At 29.4% G+C, this 19,740-nt stretch overlaps 2 protein-coding genes and 3 pseudogenes across 4 annotated transcripts in view; all 5 read right to left on the bottom strand.

Annotated features, from left to right (window-relative positions):
- The window catches only part of LOC109410943 (V-set and immunoglobulin domain-containing protein 1), a 162,377-nt gene that overhangs the window by 129,829 nt on the left and 12,808 nt on the right, over positions 1-19,740 (bottom strand). The window lies entirely within an intron of this gene.
- On the bottom strand, positions 1,865-3,536 carry LOC134291091 (cytochrome c oxidase subunit 2-like). The gene is given in 1 exon segment (XM_062858377.1): positions 1,865-3,536. A coding segment is annotated over 1 exon segment (543 nt). The 5' UTR covers positions 2,427-3,536; the 3' UTR covers positions 1,865-1,883.
- On the bottom strand, positions 1,865-4,138 carry LOC134291090 (cytochrome c oxidase subunit 1-like; annotated as a pseudogene). The gene has a single exon (XR_009998906.1). The product of XR_009998906.1 is annotated as a cytochrome c oxidase subunit 1-like (transcript).
- On the bottom strand, positions 4,344-8,937 carry LOC115258844 (NADH-ubiquinone oxidoreductase chain 2-like; annotated as a pseudogene).
- On the bottom strand, positions 8,860-18,225 carry LOC134284213 (cytochrome b-like; annotated as a pseudogene). The gene is made up of 2 exons (XR_009995701.1): positions 18,162-18,225; positions 8,860-12,168 (listed from the first exon to the last, which is right to left on the bottom strand). The product of XR_009995701.1 is annotated as a cytochrome b-like (transcript).

Below are 19,740 nucleotides of genomic sequence, written 5' to 3'. Positions count from 1 at the left end.
TATTAATATTATAATTATTTATACTAAAATTATTTAGTCCTTGTGATTGGAAGTCACATATACAATTATATACTATATAAATTAATTACCTCATCAATAAATAGAAATATATAAAAATAATCAAACTACATCAACAAAATGTCAATATCAAGCTGCTGCTTCAAATCCAAAATGATGTTTTCTGGAAAAGTGATAATTCAAATGTCGAAATAAACAAATTAATATAAATGATGTTCCAATTAATACATGAAGTCCATGAAATCCTGTAGCAACAAAAAATGTAGATCCATATACATTATCTGCAATTGTAAAAGGTGCTTCGATATATTCATAAGCTTGAAGAATTCAAAAATAAATTCCTAAAATAACGGTAAAAAATAAACTTTGAATAGTTTGAGTATGATTATTTTCTATTAATCTATGATGAGCTCATGTAACAGTAACTCCTGATGCTAAGAGAATAGCTGTATTAAGTAAAGGAATTTGGAAGGGATTAAAAGGAATAATTCCAATAGGAGGTCAAATTATTCCTAATTCAATAGTTGGGGATAAACTACTATGAAAAAAAGCTCAAAAAAACGAAATAAAAAAAAATACTTCTGAAATAATAAATAAAATTATTCCCCACCGTAATCCTAATGTTACAGGGATAGTATGAAGACCTTGAAATGTTCCTTCTCGAGAAATATCTCGTCATCATTGATATATTGTAAGTATAGTAATAATATTTCCTAATAGAAATAAAGAATTATTATATTGATGAAATCATTGAACAAGTCCAGTAACTGTTGTTATAGCTCCAATAGCTCCTGTTAATGGTCAGGGACTATAATCTACTAAATGAAAAGGGTGATTTGCATGTGTTGACATAAATTAATTTACTTCACTTGAATAAAGAGTTCTTAAAACAGCAAATACATAAGATTGAATAATAGCTACAGCTGATTCAAGTACTAATAAAGCAATTTGAGTAATTAAAATTATAGATAAAATAATTTAAGATGTTGATATAGGGCCGGTATTTCCTAAAAGAGTTATTAAAAGATGCCCTGCAATTATATTAGCTGTAAGCCGTACAGCTAAAGTTCCAGGACGAATTACATTTCTAATTGTTTCAATACAAACTATAAAAGGTATTAGTACAGGAGGAGTACCTTGAGGGACTAGGTGGGCAAATATATGTTGAGTGTGGCAAATTCAACCATAAAGTATAAAGCTTAATCATAAAGGAAAAGCTAATGTTAGAGTTAAAGTTAAATGACTTGTACTAGTAAAAATGTATGGGAATAACCCTAAAAAATTATTAAATATAATTAAAGAAAATAAAGATACAAATATTAAAGTTCTTCCATTATGTCCATTTGGTCCTAAAAGAGTTTTAAATTCTTTATGAAGAGTTAATAAAATATTATTTCAAATAATTTGGAATCGATTAGGTATTAATCAGAATGTTGATGGAATAATTAAAAGACCAATAAAAGTTCTAAATCAATTTAATGATATATTGAAAATAGTAGTTGAAGGATCAAATACAGAAAATAAGTTTGTTATCATTTTCAATTTAATTTATATTGTTTAATATTTAAATTTTGGGAAGATTCATTTGAATTATAAAAAAAACAAAAGTAATTTTTTATATTAAAAATTACTAATGTAATTGAAAAAATAAAAAATAAAGCTAATCAACTAATTGGGGCTATTTGAGGAATTAAAAAATATTAGATGATCTAATTTTTTTAGTTTGACATGCTAAGGTTTTTGATTAAACTAATTTTTTTTTTTTAAATTAAATTTCATTAGAAGTAAGTGCTAATTTACTATATTATGATTTAAGAGATCATTACTTGCTTTCAGTCATCTAATGAATTTATTTGAGAAGAAATTCATTTAATAAAATAATTTATTGGGATTCTCTCAATAACAATTGGTATGAAACTATGATTTGCTCCACAAATTTCTGAGCATTGTCCATAAAATAATCCAGGTTGATTTATTAAAAAATTAGTTTGATTTAAACGTCCGGGAGTAGCATCAATTTTTATTCCTATAGAAGGAACTGTTCAAGAATGAATTACATCAGTAGCAGTTACTAAAATACGAATTTGGTTATTTATTGGAAGAATAACTCGATTATCAACATCTAATAAACGAAATCCATTAATATCTAATTCATTAGTTGGGATTATGTAAGAATCAAATTCTAAATTTAAAAAATTAGAATATTCATAACTTCAATATCATTGATGGCCAATAACTTTTAAAGTAATTAAAGGAGAATTAATTTCATCTATTAAGTATAAAAGTCGTAAAGAAGGAAAGGCAATAAATATTAAAATAATTGCAGGAAGAATAGTTCAAATAATTTCAATTGTTTGTCCGTGAAGTAAATATCGATTTGTAAATTTATTAAAAAATAATATAAACATAATATATGCAATTATAATAGTAATTATAATTAAAATTAATAAAGTATGATCATGAAAAAAATTTAATTGTTCTATTAAAGGAGAAGTACTATTTTGAAGTCCTAGATTTATTCATGTTGCCATTTTCTAATAAAAGATAATAATCTTTATATATGAAGCTTAAATTCATTGCACTAATCTGCCATATTAGAAATTAGAAGAAAGAAGAGGTAATTCTGAATAAGTATGTTCTGCAGGAGGTAAAGTATGATATCATTCAATAGATGAAGATAATTGTATGGGGAAAGAAGGAGTTCGTTGTGTAATTATTCTTTCTCAGATAATAAATAAAAAGAAAATAATAGCAAATAAAGAAATTATTCTTCCTAAAGAAGAAATAATATTTCAAGTTAAATAACTATCTGGAAAATCAGAGTAACGTCGAGGTATTCCCGCTAATCCTAAAAAATGTTGGGGAAAAAAAGTTAAATTAACTCCGATAAATATTATTGTAAATTGAGCTTTTAATCATGAAGGATTTATAATTATTCCTGTTAATAATGGGTATCAATGAATAAATCCTGCTATAATAGCAAATACTGCTCCTATAGATAATACATAATGAAAATGGGCTACTACATAATATGTATCGTGAAGTACAATATCAATTGATGAATTAGCTAAAATTACTCCGGTTAATCCTCCAACTGTAAATAAAAAAACAAATCCTAAAGATCATAAAAGTGCAGGACTATATGTTAATTGTGTCCCATGAAGAGTAGCTAATCAACTAAAAATTTTAATTCCTGTAGGTACCGCAATAATTATAGTTGCAGATGTGAAATAAGCTCGAGTATCAACATCTATACCAACTGTAAATATCATACAATAAATCCTAATAAGCCAATTGTTAATATAGCATAAATTATTCCTAAAGTACCAAAAGTTTCCTTTTTTCCTCTTTCTTGTGTAATAATATGAGAAATTATTCCAAATCCTGGTAGAATTAAAATATAAACTTCTGGATGACCAAAAAATCAAAATAAATGTTGATATAAAATAGGATCTCCCCCTCCAATTGGATCAAAAAAAGATGTATTTAAATTTCGATCTGTTAATAATATAGTAATAGCTCCGGCTAATACGGGTAGGGAAAGAAGTAATAAAATAGCTGTAATTACTACTGATCATACAAATAAAGGTAGACGATCAAGAGTAATACCAGCTGATCGTATATTAATTACAGTTGTAATAAAATTTACTGCTCCTAAAATAGATGAGATTCCTGCTAAATGTAAAGAAAAAATTGCTAAATCAACTGAAGCTCCAGCATGAGCTGTTCCAGAAGAAAGAGGAGGATAAACCGTTCACCCTGTTCCAGCTCCGTTTTCTACTATAGAACTAGAAAGCAGCAGTGTTAAAGAGGGGGGTAATATTCAAAAACTTATATTATTTATTCGAGGGAAAGCTATATCAGGGGCTCCTAGTATTAAGGGTACTAGTCAGTTTCCAAATCCTCCAATTATGATAGGTATTACTATAAAAAAAATTATAATAAAAGCATGAGCAGTAACAATTACATTATAAATTTGATCATTCCCAATAAATATGCCGGGATGTCTAAGTTCAGTACGAATTAAAACTCTTAGTGAAGTTCCAACTATTCCGGATCAAATACCAAAAATAAAGTATAAGGTTCCAATATCTTTATGATTTGTTGAAAATAACCATTGTCGCGATTAAATGGCTGAAGTTTAGGCAATAAATTGTAAATTTATGTATAAGAAATATTCTTTTTAATCAAACTTTATATTCAATAATGATATTAGACTGCAATTCTAAAGGAATAATTTTTTAATTATTAAAGTTTAAGAATTAAAAGATTAATACAAATATTTTCAGCTTTGAAGGCTATTAGTTTACTTAACTTAAATTCTTATTATAAAATTATAAAAATTAATGAAATTATTAATAATCCTATAATAGAGATAAAATTCATAGTTAAAATTAATGTTAAATTATTATTATTATGTTGATTAATTAATAATCAAGAATTTTTATTATAATTTAATATATAAATACTATAAGATATTCGTAAATAATAATAAAGAGTTACTAATGTTAAACAAACAGCAATAAATAAAATAAACATTTGATTTATTTCTACTAAATTTTGAATAACTAATCATTTAGGTAAAAATCCTAAAAAGGGGGGTAATCCTCCTAATGATAATAAATTTAAAAATATAAAAAATTTTATGTAAGGATTTATTATAGATAAATTAAAAATTTGATTAAAATGAAATAATTTAAAATTATTAAATATTAAAATAATTGAAATTGATAAAATTGAATATAAAATAAAATATGTTATTCATAATAATTCATTATTTATTATAGCTAAAAGCATTCATCCTAAATGATTAATAGAAGAAAAAGCTATTAATTTACGTAAGGAAGTTTGATTTAATCCCCCAAATGCTCCAATAATTATAGAAAATAAAATAGTAAATAAAAAAAATTATAATTTAAATTATAGGAAATTAATATTAATGGGGCAATTTTTTGTCAAGTTATTAGGATTAATCCATTAATTCAAGATAACCCTTCTATTACTCCAGGAAATCAAAAATGAAAGGGGGCTGCTCCTCTTTTTAATAATAATGTTGATAAAATTAATAAATTATTAAAATTATTATTTATTATTCAATTTCTATTAAAAAATATTATTATTAAAATAATAGCAAATAATAAAATTGAAGAAGCAAAGGCTTGAACTAAAAAGTATTTTAATCTACTTTCTGAAGTTATTAGATTTTTTTTACTTTCATTTATTAAGGGAATAAATGAAAGTAAATTAATTTCTAATCCTATTCATGCCCCTAGTCAAGAGTTAGCTGAAATAGTAATTAAAGACCCAGAAATTAATATAATAAAAAAAATGTTATTGGAAATTTTTTTAATTAAAAAGAAAAGGATTATTACCTTTATAAGTGGGGTATGAACCCAATAGCTTAATTAGCTTATCTTTTTATATTTTAGTGTATGATGCACAAAAGTTTTTGAAACTTTTAGAAATAGTTTAATTCTATTAAATATAAATAATGAATAAAGTATTAAATCTTTATAATTTACCCTATCAAGGTAATCCTTTTTATCAGGCAATTCATTAATTTTTTTTTTATTATTATAAGTACAAAACAAAAAAATGGAACTAATTTAATAAAATCACTCAATTTTTTTATTTATTATATTATTTTTTTAATATAAATATTTATATTAAAATTAAATATTTATATAAATATAATATAAATATTTATATTATAATTAAATATTTATATAAATATAATATAAATATTTATATTATAATTAAATATTTATATAAATATAATATAAATATTTATATTATAATTAAATATATATATATATTATTTATATAAATATAATATATTTAATAATATATATATTTATATTAATAATTAAATATTTATATTAAATATATATAATATATCAAAATCAAACATAATTATGGTTAAACATAAATAACAGTGAAGTATTTATAAGCCTATGGGTCCTAAATGAAGAAAAAAAAAATAATTTAATATATAATAAATTTATAATAATATAGAATAGATTTATATAAATTATTAATTAATTATGACTATAATTAATTAAATATAATATATATATATATATATATAATAAATTTATTATATATATATATAATATATTAAAATAAATAATTTATTAATAAATATTATTTATATATATATATATATATATATATATATATATATATATATATATATATATATATATATATATATATATATATATATATATATATATATATATATATATATATATATATATATATATATATATATATATATATATATATATATATATATATATATATATATATATATATATATATATATATATATATATATATATATATATATATATATATATATATATATATATATATATATATATATATATATATATATAAATAATATTTATTAATAAATTATTTATATACATATAAATATCTATATATATATATATATATATATTAAATATAAATTATTTATATGTATATAAATAAATTAATTAAATAAACTTATTTAATTTAAAATTTTATATATAAAAAAAAAATAATAAGAAGTAAAATTAAATTATTTAATTAAAAATAAATTAACAAAATATAAAATAATTAATATAATATAAATAAATTATTTATTTGGGATTGAACTAATTATAATTATTATTAAATTATTTATAATTGATTTAATAATATGTGTATATTTTATAAAATATAATAATATTTATTAATATATTATAAAATAATTATTTATATATAAATAAACTATTAAAGTATTAAAATATTAAAATAAATTAAGGGGTTATTTTAATAATTTTGATACTCCTAGGAAGGAATGAACTAATTATAATTATTATTAAATTATTTATAATTGATTTAATAATATGTGTATATTTTATAAAATATAATAATATTTATTAATATACTAGCTGTCCCGGCAAACTTTGTCTTGCCGTCTTGTGGTGGTTTGACAACTGTTGTGCTCAAAATAGCACCGCACTCTAGATTGATTTCATTTCGGTCGCGTTGAATTCCTTCCCAGCTCATAGAAAATCAGTTCTTTTTCAATTTTGATTTTTCGTAACTTTTTGTACATATAAACATAGCCACCATGAAAACGAATGGAACCGTGCAGGAGCCATTCTAATCGGTTCAGCCGTTTGTGAGTTTTGTTGCCTCAAAGGGATTTGAAACTCATTTTTATATATATATAGATTATAAAATAATTATTTTTATATAAATAAACTATTAAAGTATTAAAATATTAAAATAAATTAAGGGGTTATTTTAATTATTTTGATACTCCTAGGAAGGAATGAACTAATTATAATTATTATTAAATTATTTATAATTGATTTAATAATATGTGTATATTTTATAAAATATAATAATATTTATTAATATATTATAAAATAATTATTTATATATAAATAAATTATTAAAGTATTAAAATATTAAAATAAATTAAGGGGTTATTTTAATAATTTTGATACTCCTAGGAAGGAATGAACTAATTATAATTATTATTAAATTATTTATAATTGATTTAATAATATGTGTATATTTTATAAAATATAATAATATTTATTAATATATTATAAAATAATTATTTATATATAAATAAACTATTAAAGTATTAAAATATTAAAATAAATTAAGGGGTTATTTTAATAATTTTGATACTCCTAGGAAGGAATGAACTAATTATAATTATTATTAAATTATTTATAATTGATTTAATAATATGTGTATATTTTATAAAATATAATAATATTTATTAATATATTATAAAATAATTATTTATATATAAATAAACTATTAAAGTATTAAAATATTAAAATAAATTAAGGGGTTATTTTAATAATTTTGATACTCCTAGGAAGGAATGAACTAATTATAATTATTATTAAATTATTTATAATTGATTTAATAATATGTGTATATTTTATAAAATATAATAATATTTATTAATATATTATAAAATAATTATTTATATATAAATAAACTATTAAAGTATTAAAATATTAAAATAAATTAAGGGGTTATTTTAATAATTTTGGTACTCCTAGGAAGGAATGAACTAATTATAATTATTATTAAATTATTTATAATTGATTTAATAATATGTGTATATTTTATAAAATATAATAATATTTATTAATATATTATAAAATTTTAAATTATTATTTTAATTTATAAAATTATTATTTTATTTTAGTTAATATTTTTGTTATTATTTTATTTTACATGTAAATTTTTGTATGAATTAAATTAATTTTTAAAAAATTAAATTTATAAATATTTAGTCGCAGTAATGATTATTAATTAAAAAAGAAATTTTGTATTAGTAATAATATATAGTATTGGTAAAATTTGTGCCAGCTACCGCGGTTATACAAATAATACAAATATAAATTTTTAGTATTAGTTAAATGATTAGATTTATAATATAAATTTAAATTTATTAGGTGAAATTTTTAAATTTATTTATTTATTATTATTAAAAATAATTTAAGCTATAAACTTTTTATAATAAACTAGGATTAGATACCCTATTATTAAAAATAAATATTTAAATGCTAAAGTAGTATTAGTTATATTCTTAAAATTTAAAAAATTTGGCGGTGTTTTAGTCTATTTAGAGGAATCTGTTCTGTAATTGATAATTCACATTGAACCTTACTTAAATTTGTTTAATTTGTATATCGCCGTCATCAGAATATGTTATAAGATAAAAATTTTCTAAAAATTTAATTTAATAAAATGTCAGGTCAAGGTGCAGTTTATATTTAAGTAGAAATGGATTACAATAATTTTATTTAAATGGATAATTTTTTGAAATAAAGATTTGAAGGTGGATTTAATAGTAATATAAAAGAGATTATTTATATGATTTTAGCTCTAAAACATGTACATATCGCCCATCGTTCTTATTTTTAAAATAAGATAAGTTGTAACATAGTAGATGTACTGGAAAGTGTATCTAGAAAGACAATTTAAAGCTTAATTAGTAAAGTATTTCATTTACATTGAAAAGAAATTTGTGCAAATCAATTTAAATTGATTAAATTTTATTTATTAATTTTATTTATTTAAGTATTATATTTAATAAAAATAATTTTAATTCAATATAGTTTTAGTATTTTTTAAAGAAACAATAATTTTAATAATAGTTTATTTGTATTGTAAAAGAAGATTGAAATAGTTTGAAAAATTTTTATTTTAAAAGAAAATTTAATTTATTGTACCTTGTGTATCAGGGTTTATTAATTAATTAATTATTATAGTAATTTTTCTCGAATTTTAAAGATTTAATTATATATAAAAGTTATTGTGGAATAATTATTTTTAATATATAATTAGAAATGAAATGTTAATCGTTTTAAAATATATCTAGTTTTTTAAGAAATAAATTTAATTTAGATTTATAAATTAAAAGTATTATTTATTTAATATTTTTAATTTATAAAATTAATATTTTAAGGGATTGGCTTTAAAATAAATTTTTAAATTTTAAAAAAGTATTTAATAAATGTAAGCTTAAAAATAGTTATCATTAATAAATTTGTTATAATTTATTTTAAATTTTTTATTATTTATTATAAAATTAAATTATTTATTAAAATATAAATTTTAATATTAATGATTTATAAATTATGATAAAATTAGTATATTTAATTTATATAAATTATTTAAATTGAGAGGTTTAAATAAGGAATTCGGCAAATTATATATTCACCTGTTTATCAAAAACATGTCTTTTTGTATTTAATTTAAAGTCTAACCTGCCCACTGATAGATATTAAAGGGCCGCAGTATTTTGACTGTGCGAAGGTAGCATAATCAGTAGTCTTTTAATTGAAGGCTTGTATGAATGGTTGAATGAGATATATACTGTCTTTTTTAAATTTTTATAGAATTTTATTTTTTAATTAAAAAGTTAAAATATAATTAAAAGACGAGAAGACCCTATAGATCTTTATTTTTGTTAATTATAAGTTAAAAAGAATAATTAAATTTATAGTTTAATAAAAAAATTTACTGGGGTGGTATTAAAATTTAATTAACTTTTATTATTTGTTTACATTAATATATGTATATTTGATCCAATTTTATTGATTAAAAAATTAAGTTACCTTAGGGATAACAGCGTAATTTTTTTTTAGAGTTCTTATCGACAAAAAAGATTGCGACCTCGATGTTGGATTAAGAATTATTTTTAGGTGTAGAAGTTTAAAGTTTGGGTTCGACCTTTGAATTCTTACATGATCTGAGTTCAAACCGGCGTAAGCCAGGTTGGTTTCTATCTTTAATAAATTATTATATTATAGTACGAAAGGACCTAATATAAAAAATATAAATTTTAAATTTATGAATTATATTAATATTTAATAAAACTATTTTGGCAGATTAGTGCAGTAAATTTAGAATTTATTTATATAATTTAATTAATTATAAATAGTATTGTTTTTTATAGATTATTTATTATCATTAATTGGAAGTTTATTATTAGTAGTTTGTGTAATAGTAGGAGTAGCTTTTTTGACTTTATTAGAACGTAAGGTTTTAGGATATATTCAAATTCGTAAGGGGCCTAATGAAGTAGGCTTTATAGGGTTATTGCAGCCTTTTAGTGATGCTGTGAAGTTATTTACTAAGGAACAAACTTATCCTTTATTGTCAAATTATATTTTTTATTATTTTTCTCCTATTTTTTCTTTATTTTTATCATTATTAATTTGAATGAGAATACCTAATTTAATTAAATTATATTCTTTTAATTTAGGTGTTTTATTTTTTTTATGTATTACAAGTTTAGGAGTTTATACTGTAATAGTTGCTGGATGATCTTCAAATTCAAATTATGCTTTATTAGGGGGTTTACAAGCAGTAGCTCAAACTATTTCTTATGAAGTAAGTTTAGCATTAATTTTATTAAGATTTATTTTTTTAATTGGGAATTATAATTTTTTAAATTTTTATTTATATCAAAAATTTATATGGTTTATTATTTTTTGTTTTCCTTTAAGATTAGTTTGATTTGCTTCATGTTTAGCTGAGACTAATCGGACTCCTTTTGATTTTGCTGAAGGAGAATCTGAATTAGTTTCTGGATTTAATGTAGAATATAGAAGAGGGGGATTTGCTTTAATTTTTTTAGCAGAATATTCAAGAATTTTATTTATAAGAATATTATTTAGAGTAATTTTTTTAGGTAGAGATATTTATAGAATTGTATTTTTTTTAAAATTAACTATAATTTCTTTTTTATTTATTTGAGTACGAGGGACTTTGCCTCGGTTTCGTTATGATAAATTAATATATTTAGCTTGAAAGAGATTTTTACCTATATCTTTAAATTATTTATTTTTTTTTTATTGGTTTAAAAATTTTTATTTTGTCTTTATTATTTTAATGAATAATTTTTAGTATTAAATAAATTAATAGAAGGATTTACTTCTTTCTAATGTTTTCAAGACATATGCTATAAAAGCTTATTAATTTAATTTAATAATTTATCTCAATATTTAGATAAAATTGGATTAATAATAAAATAAGAAAAGTATAAAATTGTTAAAATTTGTCCTGTTAATACATAAGGATCTTCTACAGGTCGAGCTCCAATTCATGTTAAAAGAGAGGCAATAATTACTATATTTCAAAATAAAATTTGATTTAATGGATAAAATTGGAATCCTCGGAATTTACTAATATGAGTAAATGGAAAGATTATTAAAATTGCAATTGATAAAACTAATGCAATTACTCCTCCTAATTTATTAGGAATTGATCGTAAAATTGCATATGCAAATAAAAAATATCATTCAGGTTGAATATGAACAGGAGTAACTAAGGGATTAGCAGGAATGAAGTTTTCTGGGTCTATTAATAAATAATTAAATTTTCAAATAAATCCTATTAAAATTCATATAAAAATAATAAATCCAATAATATCTTTATAAATAAAATAAGGATGAAAAGGAATTTTATCAACATTAGAATTTAATCCTAATGGATTATTAGACCCAGTTTGATGTAAAAATAATAAATGAATTATAGTTAATGCTAATACAATAAAAGGTAAAATAAAATGAAAAGTAAAAAATCGAGTTAAAGTTGCATTATCCACAGCAAATCCTCCTCAAATTCATTGTACTATCAGGTATCAGGTATCAGTAGGTCGGCTCTAGAAGCACGTTCTCCTCCATTCGGGAAATTTGTGCCATCGCCATGAACACGAGCCTATTCATCATTTACCTGACGGAGAAGGGAAGGAAAAAGGATAGGACATGGGAAAGGACAGGTAAGGGAATAGGATCGTCATACTCGCAAAAGCGTACCACAATGGGTTCACATAGCGTCCTGAAAAGGACACTGTAATAACGCATAAGCGTGCCACAATGGGTTCGAACAGCGCCCTGAGAAGGGCACTGTGAGAATGCATAAAGCGTAAAGAGAGCCTATAGCTCTTTACCACAGCGGGTCAAGAACAACAGAACGTCCTGAAGATTCAGGTTTCTGAAGTCAGTTTCACTTAATAAGTGTTTCCCGAGCACTCGGAAACGCAATTGCGCAAAAACTGGACAGTTACATATTAAATGATACGAAGTTCCATAATCGGATTCACAGCTATCACATGCAAATGAATCAGCTTGCTGAATATTCGCCATGTGATAACTGAGTCGGCAGTGGCCAGTCAATGCTTTGACCAGCATTGTTAGATACTTTGCCACCCCTAGAGATGGCTCAGTACAATACAATTTTGTTTGACGACATGACTCCAAACTATTCCAGTATTGTTTGTGCTGAGTGGCAGCCCAGGTGTCAATCTGAAGCTTCACCCAACACTTGGATACCGGAATAGCTGGCTCAGGGCCAATGAAGTCATGTGATGCTCCAGTGCGAGCTAACTCATCAGCCAATTCATTTCCAGCGATGGAAGAATGGCCAGGTACCCATACAAGGTGAACAGCGTTTGCTGAATTCAGCTCCTCAATTTGAGTTCGACAAGCGATAACTATCTTCGACCTGGAGTTGGCCGAAGCAAGTGCTTTAATAGCCGCCTGGCTATCTGAACAGAAGTATATTACTTTGCCCATTACGTGCTGCTGAAGTGCTGATTGCACTCCGCACATAAGAGCAAATATTTCGGTCTGAAAAACGGTGCAGTGTCTGCCAAGTGAATAAGACTGATACAGCCTTAGCTCACGAGAATAAACACCAGCACCTGCTCGACCTTCGAGAAGGGAGCCATCAGTGTAGCATACGATGCCGTCTGAAATACTTCTCTCCAGATAACCAGATGTCCACTCTTCCCGGGAAGGGAATTTCGTGGAAAATGTCCTATATGGAAAATTACAAGCAATTGTAAGATCACTTGGAGCAAGGACAACTTTGTCCCAATTCACCAAAAGTGGAAACAACGAGGTGTGTGTTGAACTGCGGTTCACAGGAGTTTCCTCTAGTAAACCGAGTACCCATAGGCGGTAAGTGCAAGAAAGTGCTTCTTGTTTGAGATGAATGTGTAGTGGGGCAACGTCAAAGAGAACTTCGAGCGCTGCCGTGGGAGTTGAAGAGAACGCTCCAGACATCGCCATTAAGCACATCCTTTGGAGATGGCCTAACTTTGATTGGATCGTTCTCACTTCGCCCTTTTGCCACCACACAAGACATCCATAGGCCAATATTGGCCGAACAACAGTTGTGTAGATCCATTTGATATACTTGGGTTTTAGACCCCAAGTTGTACCAAAGGTTCGCCGGCATTGCCCGAAGGCCATACAAGCTTTCTTGATTCTGAACTCAACATGAGGTGTCCAGGAAAGCTTGGAATCAAGAATTACTCCAACGTACTTTACCTGTTCAGTCACATTGATTTCAGAATCAAAGAGACGTAAAGTTCGAACACCATTACGGTTTCGCTTTTCCGTGAAAAGAACAATAGATGTTTTGCTCGGATTTACCGAAAGGCCATATTGGCGACACCAACCCTCAACTACCTGAAGAGCGTTTTGCATCAGGTCGAAAAGAGTGCTGATGCACATACCGACTAACAATGTTAGGTAGTCGTCGGCAAAACCATAAGTAGGAAAACCGCTATTATTGAGTTGCCTCAATAGCGTATCTGCTACGAGATTCCATAAAAGTGGTGATAAGACTCCCCCTTGGGGGCATCCACAAACACTCAATTTCCTAATCGCCGCTTGACGCAATGTCGAGAAAAGATGTCGGTTTTTGAGCATTTGGTGAATCCAATTGGAAATCATTGGAGATATACCATGACCCCGTGCGGCTTCCAATATGGCATCGAAAGGCACGTTGTCAAAGGCACCCTCGATATCTAAGAAAACACCCAAGCAGGATTGCTTTTGAGCGAATGCCTTCTCGATATCGTAAACAACTTTGTGTAAAAGAGTGACAGTGGACTTTCCAGATTGGTAAGCATGTTGGTTCACATGAAGAGGCACATTGGCCAGATGAACATCACGGATGTGATGATCGACTATGCGTTCTAAGCATTTCAGAAGAAAAGAGGTCAAACTGATAGGTCTGAAGCTCTTTGCTTCTTCATACGACGCACGACCCACTTTCGGAATAAACTTCACAGTAATATCCCGCCAGGATTTGGGAACATACCCTGTAGCAAAACTGCAAACAAGTAGTTGTTTCAAAACATGTTTGAAATGATCAAATCCCTTCTGAAGCAAAATAGGATAAATCCCATCTGCCCCAGGAGATTTGAAAGGAGCAAAGCTATTAAGTGCCCATTCAATCGATTCTAAAGTTATGATACTCCGAGCCGAAGCTAAAGAATCATAACTACAAGAAAAGACATCAGGTTCATCCGAAGATGTAATATCCACACATCCGGGGAAGTGTGTACTGAATAAACATTCTAAAACTTCCTCATCAGAGGAAGTGAAATCACCATTTGGCAAACGAAGTTCGTTCACTTGAAAATCCTTAGATTTTGCAAGGATTTTGTTCAATCGACTGGCTTCACTCAGACTGGAAACATTTGTACAAAGGTTTTTCCAGCCGGATCGTTCAGCAGACCGAAGAGCTTTCTGGTAGGCCTTGCGAGCCGACCTGAAAGCCTCCGATCCAGCCGAACGTCGTCTGTTCCAACTCTTTCTACATTGTTTCCTGAGCTTCGCCAGATCGGAGTTCCACCAAGGGGTTCCTCTTGTGGTCTTCACAGACCGCAGAGGGCATGCTTCTTCAAAAGCTTCCATGATGAAGGCCGTTGTAGTATCAACGGCATCATCTAAATCACTTGGAGTGTCAATTGATGGTGAGTATCCATGAAATTTGGCCGCAACCAAATCGGTAAAGAGATCCCAGTTGGTTGACCGGGGATTCCTGAAACGCAAAGTTTGCGAAGTAACATTCACATGTTCAAACAAGATGTAACGATGGTCAGATAAAGATTCTTCATCTGACACATGCCAATTGGTCAGCTCATGACTAATTCTGCTAGAGCAAAGCGTTATGTCTAACACTTCCTCTCTACCAGATACCATGAAGGTTGGGCGGTTGCCTATGTTAAGTAATCCAAGATCTGTACTACTTAAGTATTCCATCAAACTGGAGCCTCTCAAATTGATGTCTGAGCTGCCCCAGATTATATGGTGAGCATTAGCATCACTACCAACAATTAGCGGAAGGCCTTTTGAAGTGCAGTATGCAATGACTTGTTTGAAAGCATCCGTAGGGGATGGTTCATCATGCGGTAAATAAACCGAACAATAAACGTATTTCCTGTTGAGGTTTCCAACAGATACATCTATTGTGATAGCACATACATCTCTGGTAGTTAGTTCAGAGATGAGTGTAGCAACGATTGCGTTGTTGACAAGCACACATGCTCAAGGCATGACACGTGAGTTTGCCATTTCATTTTTACTGAAAGTAGCAAACACCGGATTCACAAGGTTTCCTAAATAGAAATTCCCCTTACGAAAGTAAGGTTCTTGGACTAACGCCACTTGGGCTGTACCATTTTGCATAAGTCTACAAAGATTGATCGTTGCTGTTCTTTTGTGCTGAAGATTGATCTGAGCTATCCTAACCGTAGCCACTACCCAAACTAGGCAAGATTAAACTCTTAACAATCACAGCACAAAAAAGAACATCAACAATAAAGCCAGATCGGTATCGATTCTTTTCACGGAAAAGCGAAACCGTAATGGTGTTCGAACTTTACGTCTCTTTGATTCTGAAATCAATGTGACTGAACAGGTAAAGTACGTTGGAGTCATTCTTGATTCCAAGCTTTCCTGGACACCTCATGTTGAGTTCAGAATCAAGAAAGCTTGTATGGCCTTCGGGCAATGCCGGCGAACCTTTGGTACAACTTGGGGTCTAAAACCCAAGTATATCAAATGGATCTACACAACTGTTGTTCGGCCAATATTGGCCTATGGATGTCTTGTGTGGTGGCAAAAGGGCGAAGTGAGAACGGTCCAATCAAAGTTAGGCCATCTCCAAAGGATGTGCTTAATGGCGATGTCTGGAGCGTTCTCTTCAACTCCCACGGCAGCGCTCGAAGTTCTCTTTGACGTTGTCCCACTACACATTCATCTCAAACAAGAAGCACTTTCTTGCACTTACCGTCTATGGGTACTCGGTTTACTAGAGGAAACTCCTGTGAACCGCAGTTCAACACACACCTCGTTGTTTCCACTTTTGGTGAATTGGGACAAAGTTGTCCTTGCTCCAAGTGATCTTACAATTGCTTGTAATTTTCCATATAGGACATTTTCCACGAAATTCCCTTCCCGGGAAGAGTGGACATCTGGTTATCTGGAGAGAAGTATTTCAGACGGCATCGTATGTTACACTGATGGCTCCCTTCTAGAAGGTCGAGCAGGTGCTGGTGTTTATTCTCGTGAACTAAGGCTGTATCAGTCTTATTCACTTGGCAGACACTGCACCGTTTTTCAGGCCGAAATCTTTGCTCTTATGTGCGGAGTGCAATCAGCACTTCAGCAGCACGTAATGGGCAAAGTAATATACTTCTGTTCAGATAGCCAGGCTGCTATTAAAGCACTTGCTTCGGCCAACTCCAGGTCGAAGATAGTTATCGCTTGTCGAACTCAAATTGAGGAGCTGAATTCAGCAAACGCTGTTCACCTTGTATGGGTACCTGGCCATTCTTCCATCGCTGGAAATGAATTGGCTGATGAGTTAGCTCGCACTGGAGCATCACATGACTTCATTGGCCCTGAGCCAGCTATTCCGGTATCCAAGTGTTGGGTGAAGCTTCAGATTGACACCTGGGCTGCCACTCAGCACAAACAATACTGGAATAGTTTGGAGTCATGTCGTCAAACAAAATTGTATTGTACTGAGCCATCTCTAGGGGTGGCAAAGTATCTAACAAATCTGTCAAAGCAGAATTGCAGCATGCTGGTCAAAGCATTGACTGGCCACTGCCGACTCAGTTATCACATGGCGAATATTCAGCAAGCTGATTCATTTGCATGTGATAGCTGTGAATCCGATTATGGAACTTCGTATCATTTAATATGTAACTGTCCAGCTTTTGCGCAATTGCGTTTCCGAGTACTCGGGAAACACTTATTAAGTGAAACTGACTTCAGAAACCTGAATCTTCAGGACGTTCTGTTGTTCTTGACCCGCTGTGGTAAAGAGCTATAGGCTCTCTTTACGCTTTATGCATTATCACAGTGCCCTTCTCAGGGCGCTGTTCGAACCCATTGTGGCACGCTTATGCGTTATTACAGTGTCCTTTTCAGGACGCTATGTGAACCCATTGTGGTACGCTTTTGCGAGTATGACGATCCTATTCCCTTACCTGTCCTTTCCCATCTCCTATCCTTTTTCCTTCCCTTTTCCGTCAGGTAAATGATGAATAGGCTCGTGTTCATGGCGATGGCACAAATTTCCCAAATGGAGGAGAACGTGCCTCTAGAGCCGACCTACTGATACCTGATACGGAAGCCTTCAAAGATGTTTCATGAATGTTCCAGCGGGATTTCAAGACCATTCTAGACGTTTCTGCTGGTTTCAAGAGAATTTGTAGCGCTTCTTAAATTCACTGAACTACCCTTGAACTCCCATAGAACACCTTGGAGGCTTCCGAAATCCTTTGGAACGCCCTTGAAATTCCCAGAAACATTAACATCCCGGCCTCCTGCACACCGCCAAATACCGTCCTGCTTGTACCCGCAGATCCTTCACGAGCATGGTCCAGGTATCATGACCGTAGAGACTAGCCACCTTATACAAAACTTGTGTTCGTTGGTTAGTTTTATTAGAGCTATGTTTATCGCTTCTAGTTGTCAATAGAACTTCTACCGATGATATTATTGATAGACAATATAAATCTGTCACAAAGTTCAAATAAATCTTACGTATAATTGGAAATACTTGGTAGTAAGTTCATAGTAAAGTCACTCAATAAAATTGTACTTAAAATCACAACTGTTACGTTTAATGGTTTTAAATTTTCCTATGGAGATTTATATTTAAACTTGAAACTAGTTTATGTAAAGGAACATTTGCGACTTCTTCAATATTCCTAGGTAAAGCTTCTCGACTGAAATATCCATCAATCGTCGTTTCTCTTCTTCAGTACGCTGTCCATCGTCAACGCATCCGACACCTACCGGAAGCTCAGTTAAGCCAAGTGGGTCTGAGCCGAGGACAACAACGGCAATAATAGTAACATCGCCAAACACACACCCACACACAATTACAAACAATCATCCATCCAGGGCGCAATATACACTCGAGCTTAATGGTAAATGATGGTCATCATTCTACTTCACTGTACTGTCTTCCAGAATCGCCACGTCGCCGCGCTACCGGAGAAACCCCTCCAGGCTGGGCTGTAGGTAGATGGTAAGTGAGGTGGCTTTCGTCGACCACACCGTTCAGACCTCGTATCGCTATCTGGTGCAATTTCCTCTACTGTCCACTGCTGGATGCTCGTTGGGTATGGGAACTAGCTTGCAGCATGGTCCTCTTGAACAGTGTCGTCTTCGCCGTCGACGGGGACAACACTGCACTGTACTCTCCCTCTCGGAGGGCTAAACCGACGAAGACTCTACTGCTGCGCTATTGGGAGAGAACCAAGCTTAATTTCCGGTCGACCTAGATTCGTGCCTGGAGCGCCTCCAAGGCATCATCCAAGGGAGGAACGGAAGGTTTTCTTGTTTTATTGCGCTAGCAAACAATTGTTGATTGTTGCCGTCCGCTTCGTTTGTTATTGGATCGCTCGGTGTTCTCCTTCCGTCCCTGCCTGACCGGAGGGGAAAATAGGAATCCTGATGTCGAGCTGCTTCTGGAAGCACACAGGAGCAGATGCTGACGACACACGAATGAGTGCGCGCTGCCGTCGTCGTTTCCAATCTGCGCTTCGTTTCGAGTACTTAGTTGTTGATGGTCGACTATTGGTCAAGGCGGGGGCGGGCAGGCGGGAGAAAATGATTAATGTACGTCGTCGTAGCCAATGAGATTGTTTGGCGGTTTGAATTACCGGTGCTCTCGAAGATGGTCGATGAAATTTTCTTGGAAGCGATCTCAATTGGAAACGTTTGTGGAACGGGAACTGGCGAAATAAATGTGTCGAATACTGGGGAACTCAGGTATTTTATTTTTGGTTCATTAATCACTCGATTGTAGTCAGTTGAGCGTTTCTCAACTGAATAAGAGAATAAGTTTAAAGTTTTTGGCCTAGTATCTAGATGCTTGGTATAC

The sequence above is a fragment of the Aedes albopictus genome, chromosome 3 (genome assembly GCF_035046485.1).
Source record: "Aedes albopictus strain Foshan chromosome 3, AalbF5, whole genome shotgun sequence".
Classification (NCBI taxonomy): domain Eukaryota; kingdom Metazoa; phylum Arthropoda; class Insecta; order Diptera; family Culicidae; genus Aedes; species Aedes albopictus.
The sequence above is the reverse complement of the archived record's forward strand: the minus strand, read 5'-3'. Positions and strand labels throughout refer to the sequence as shown.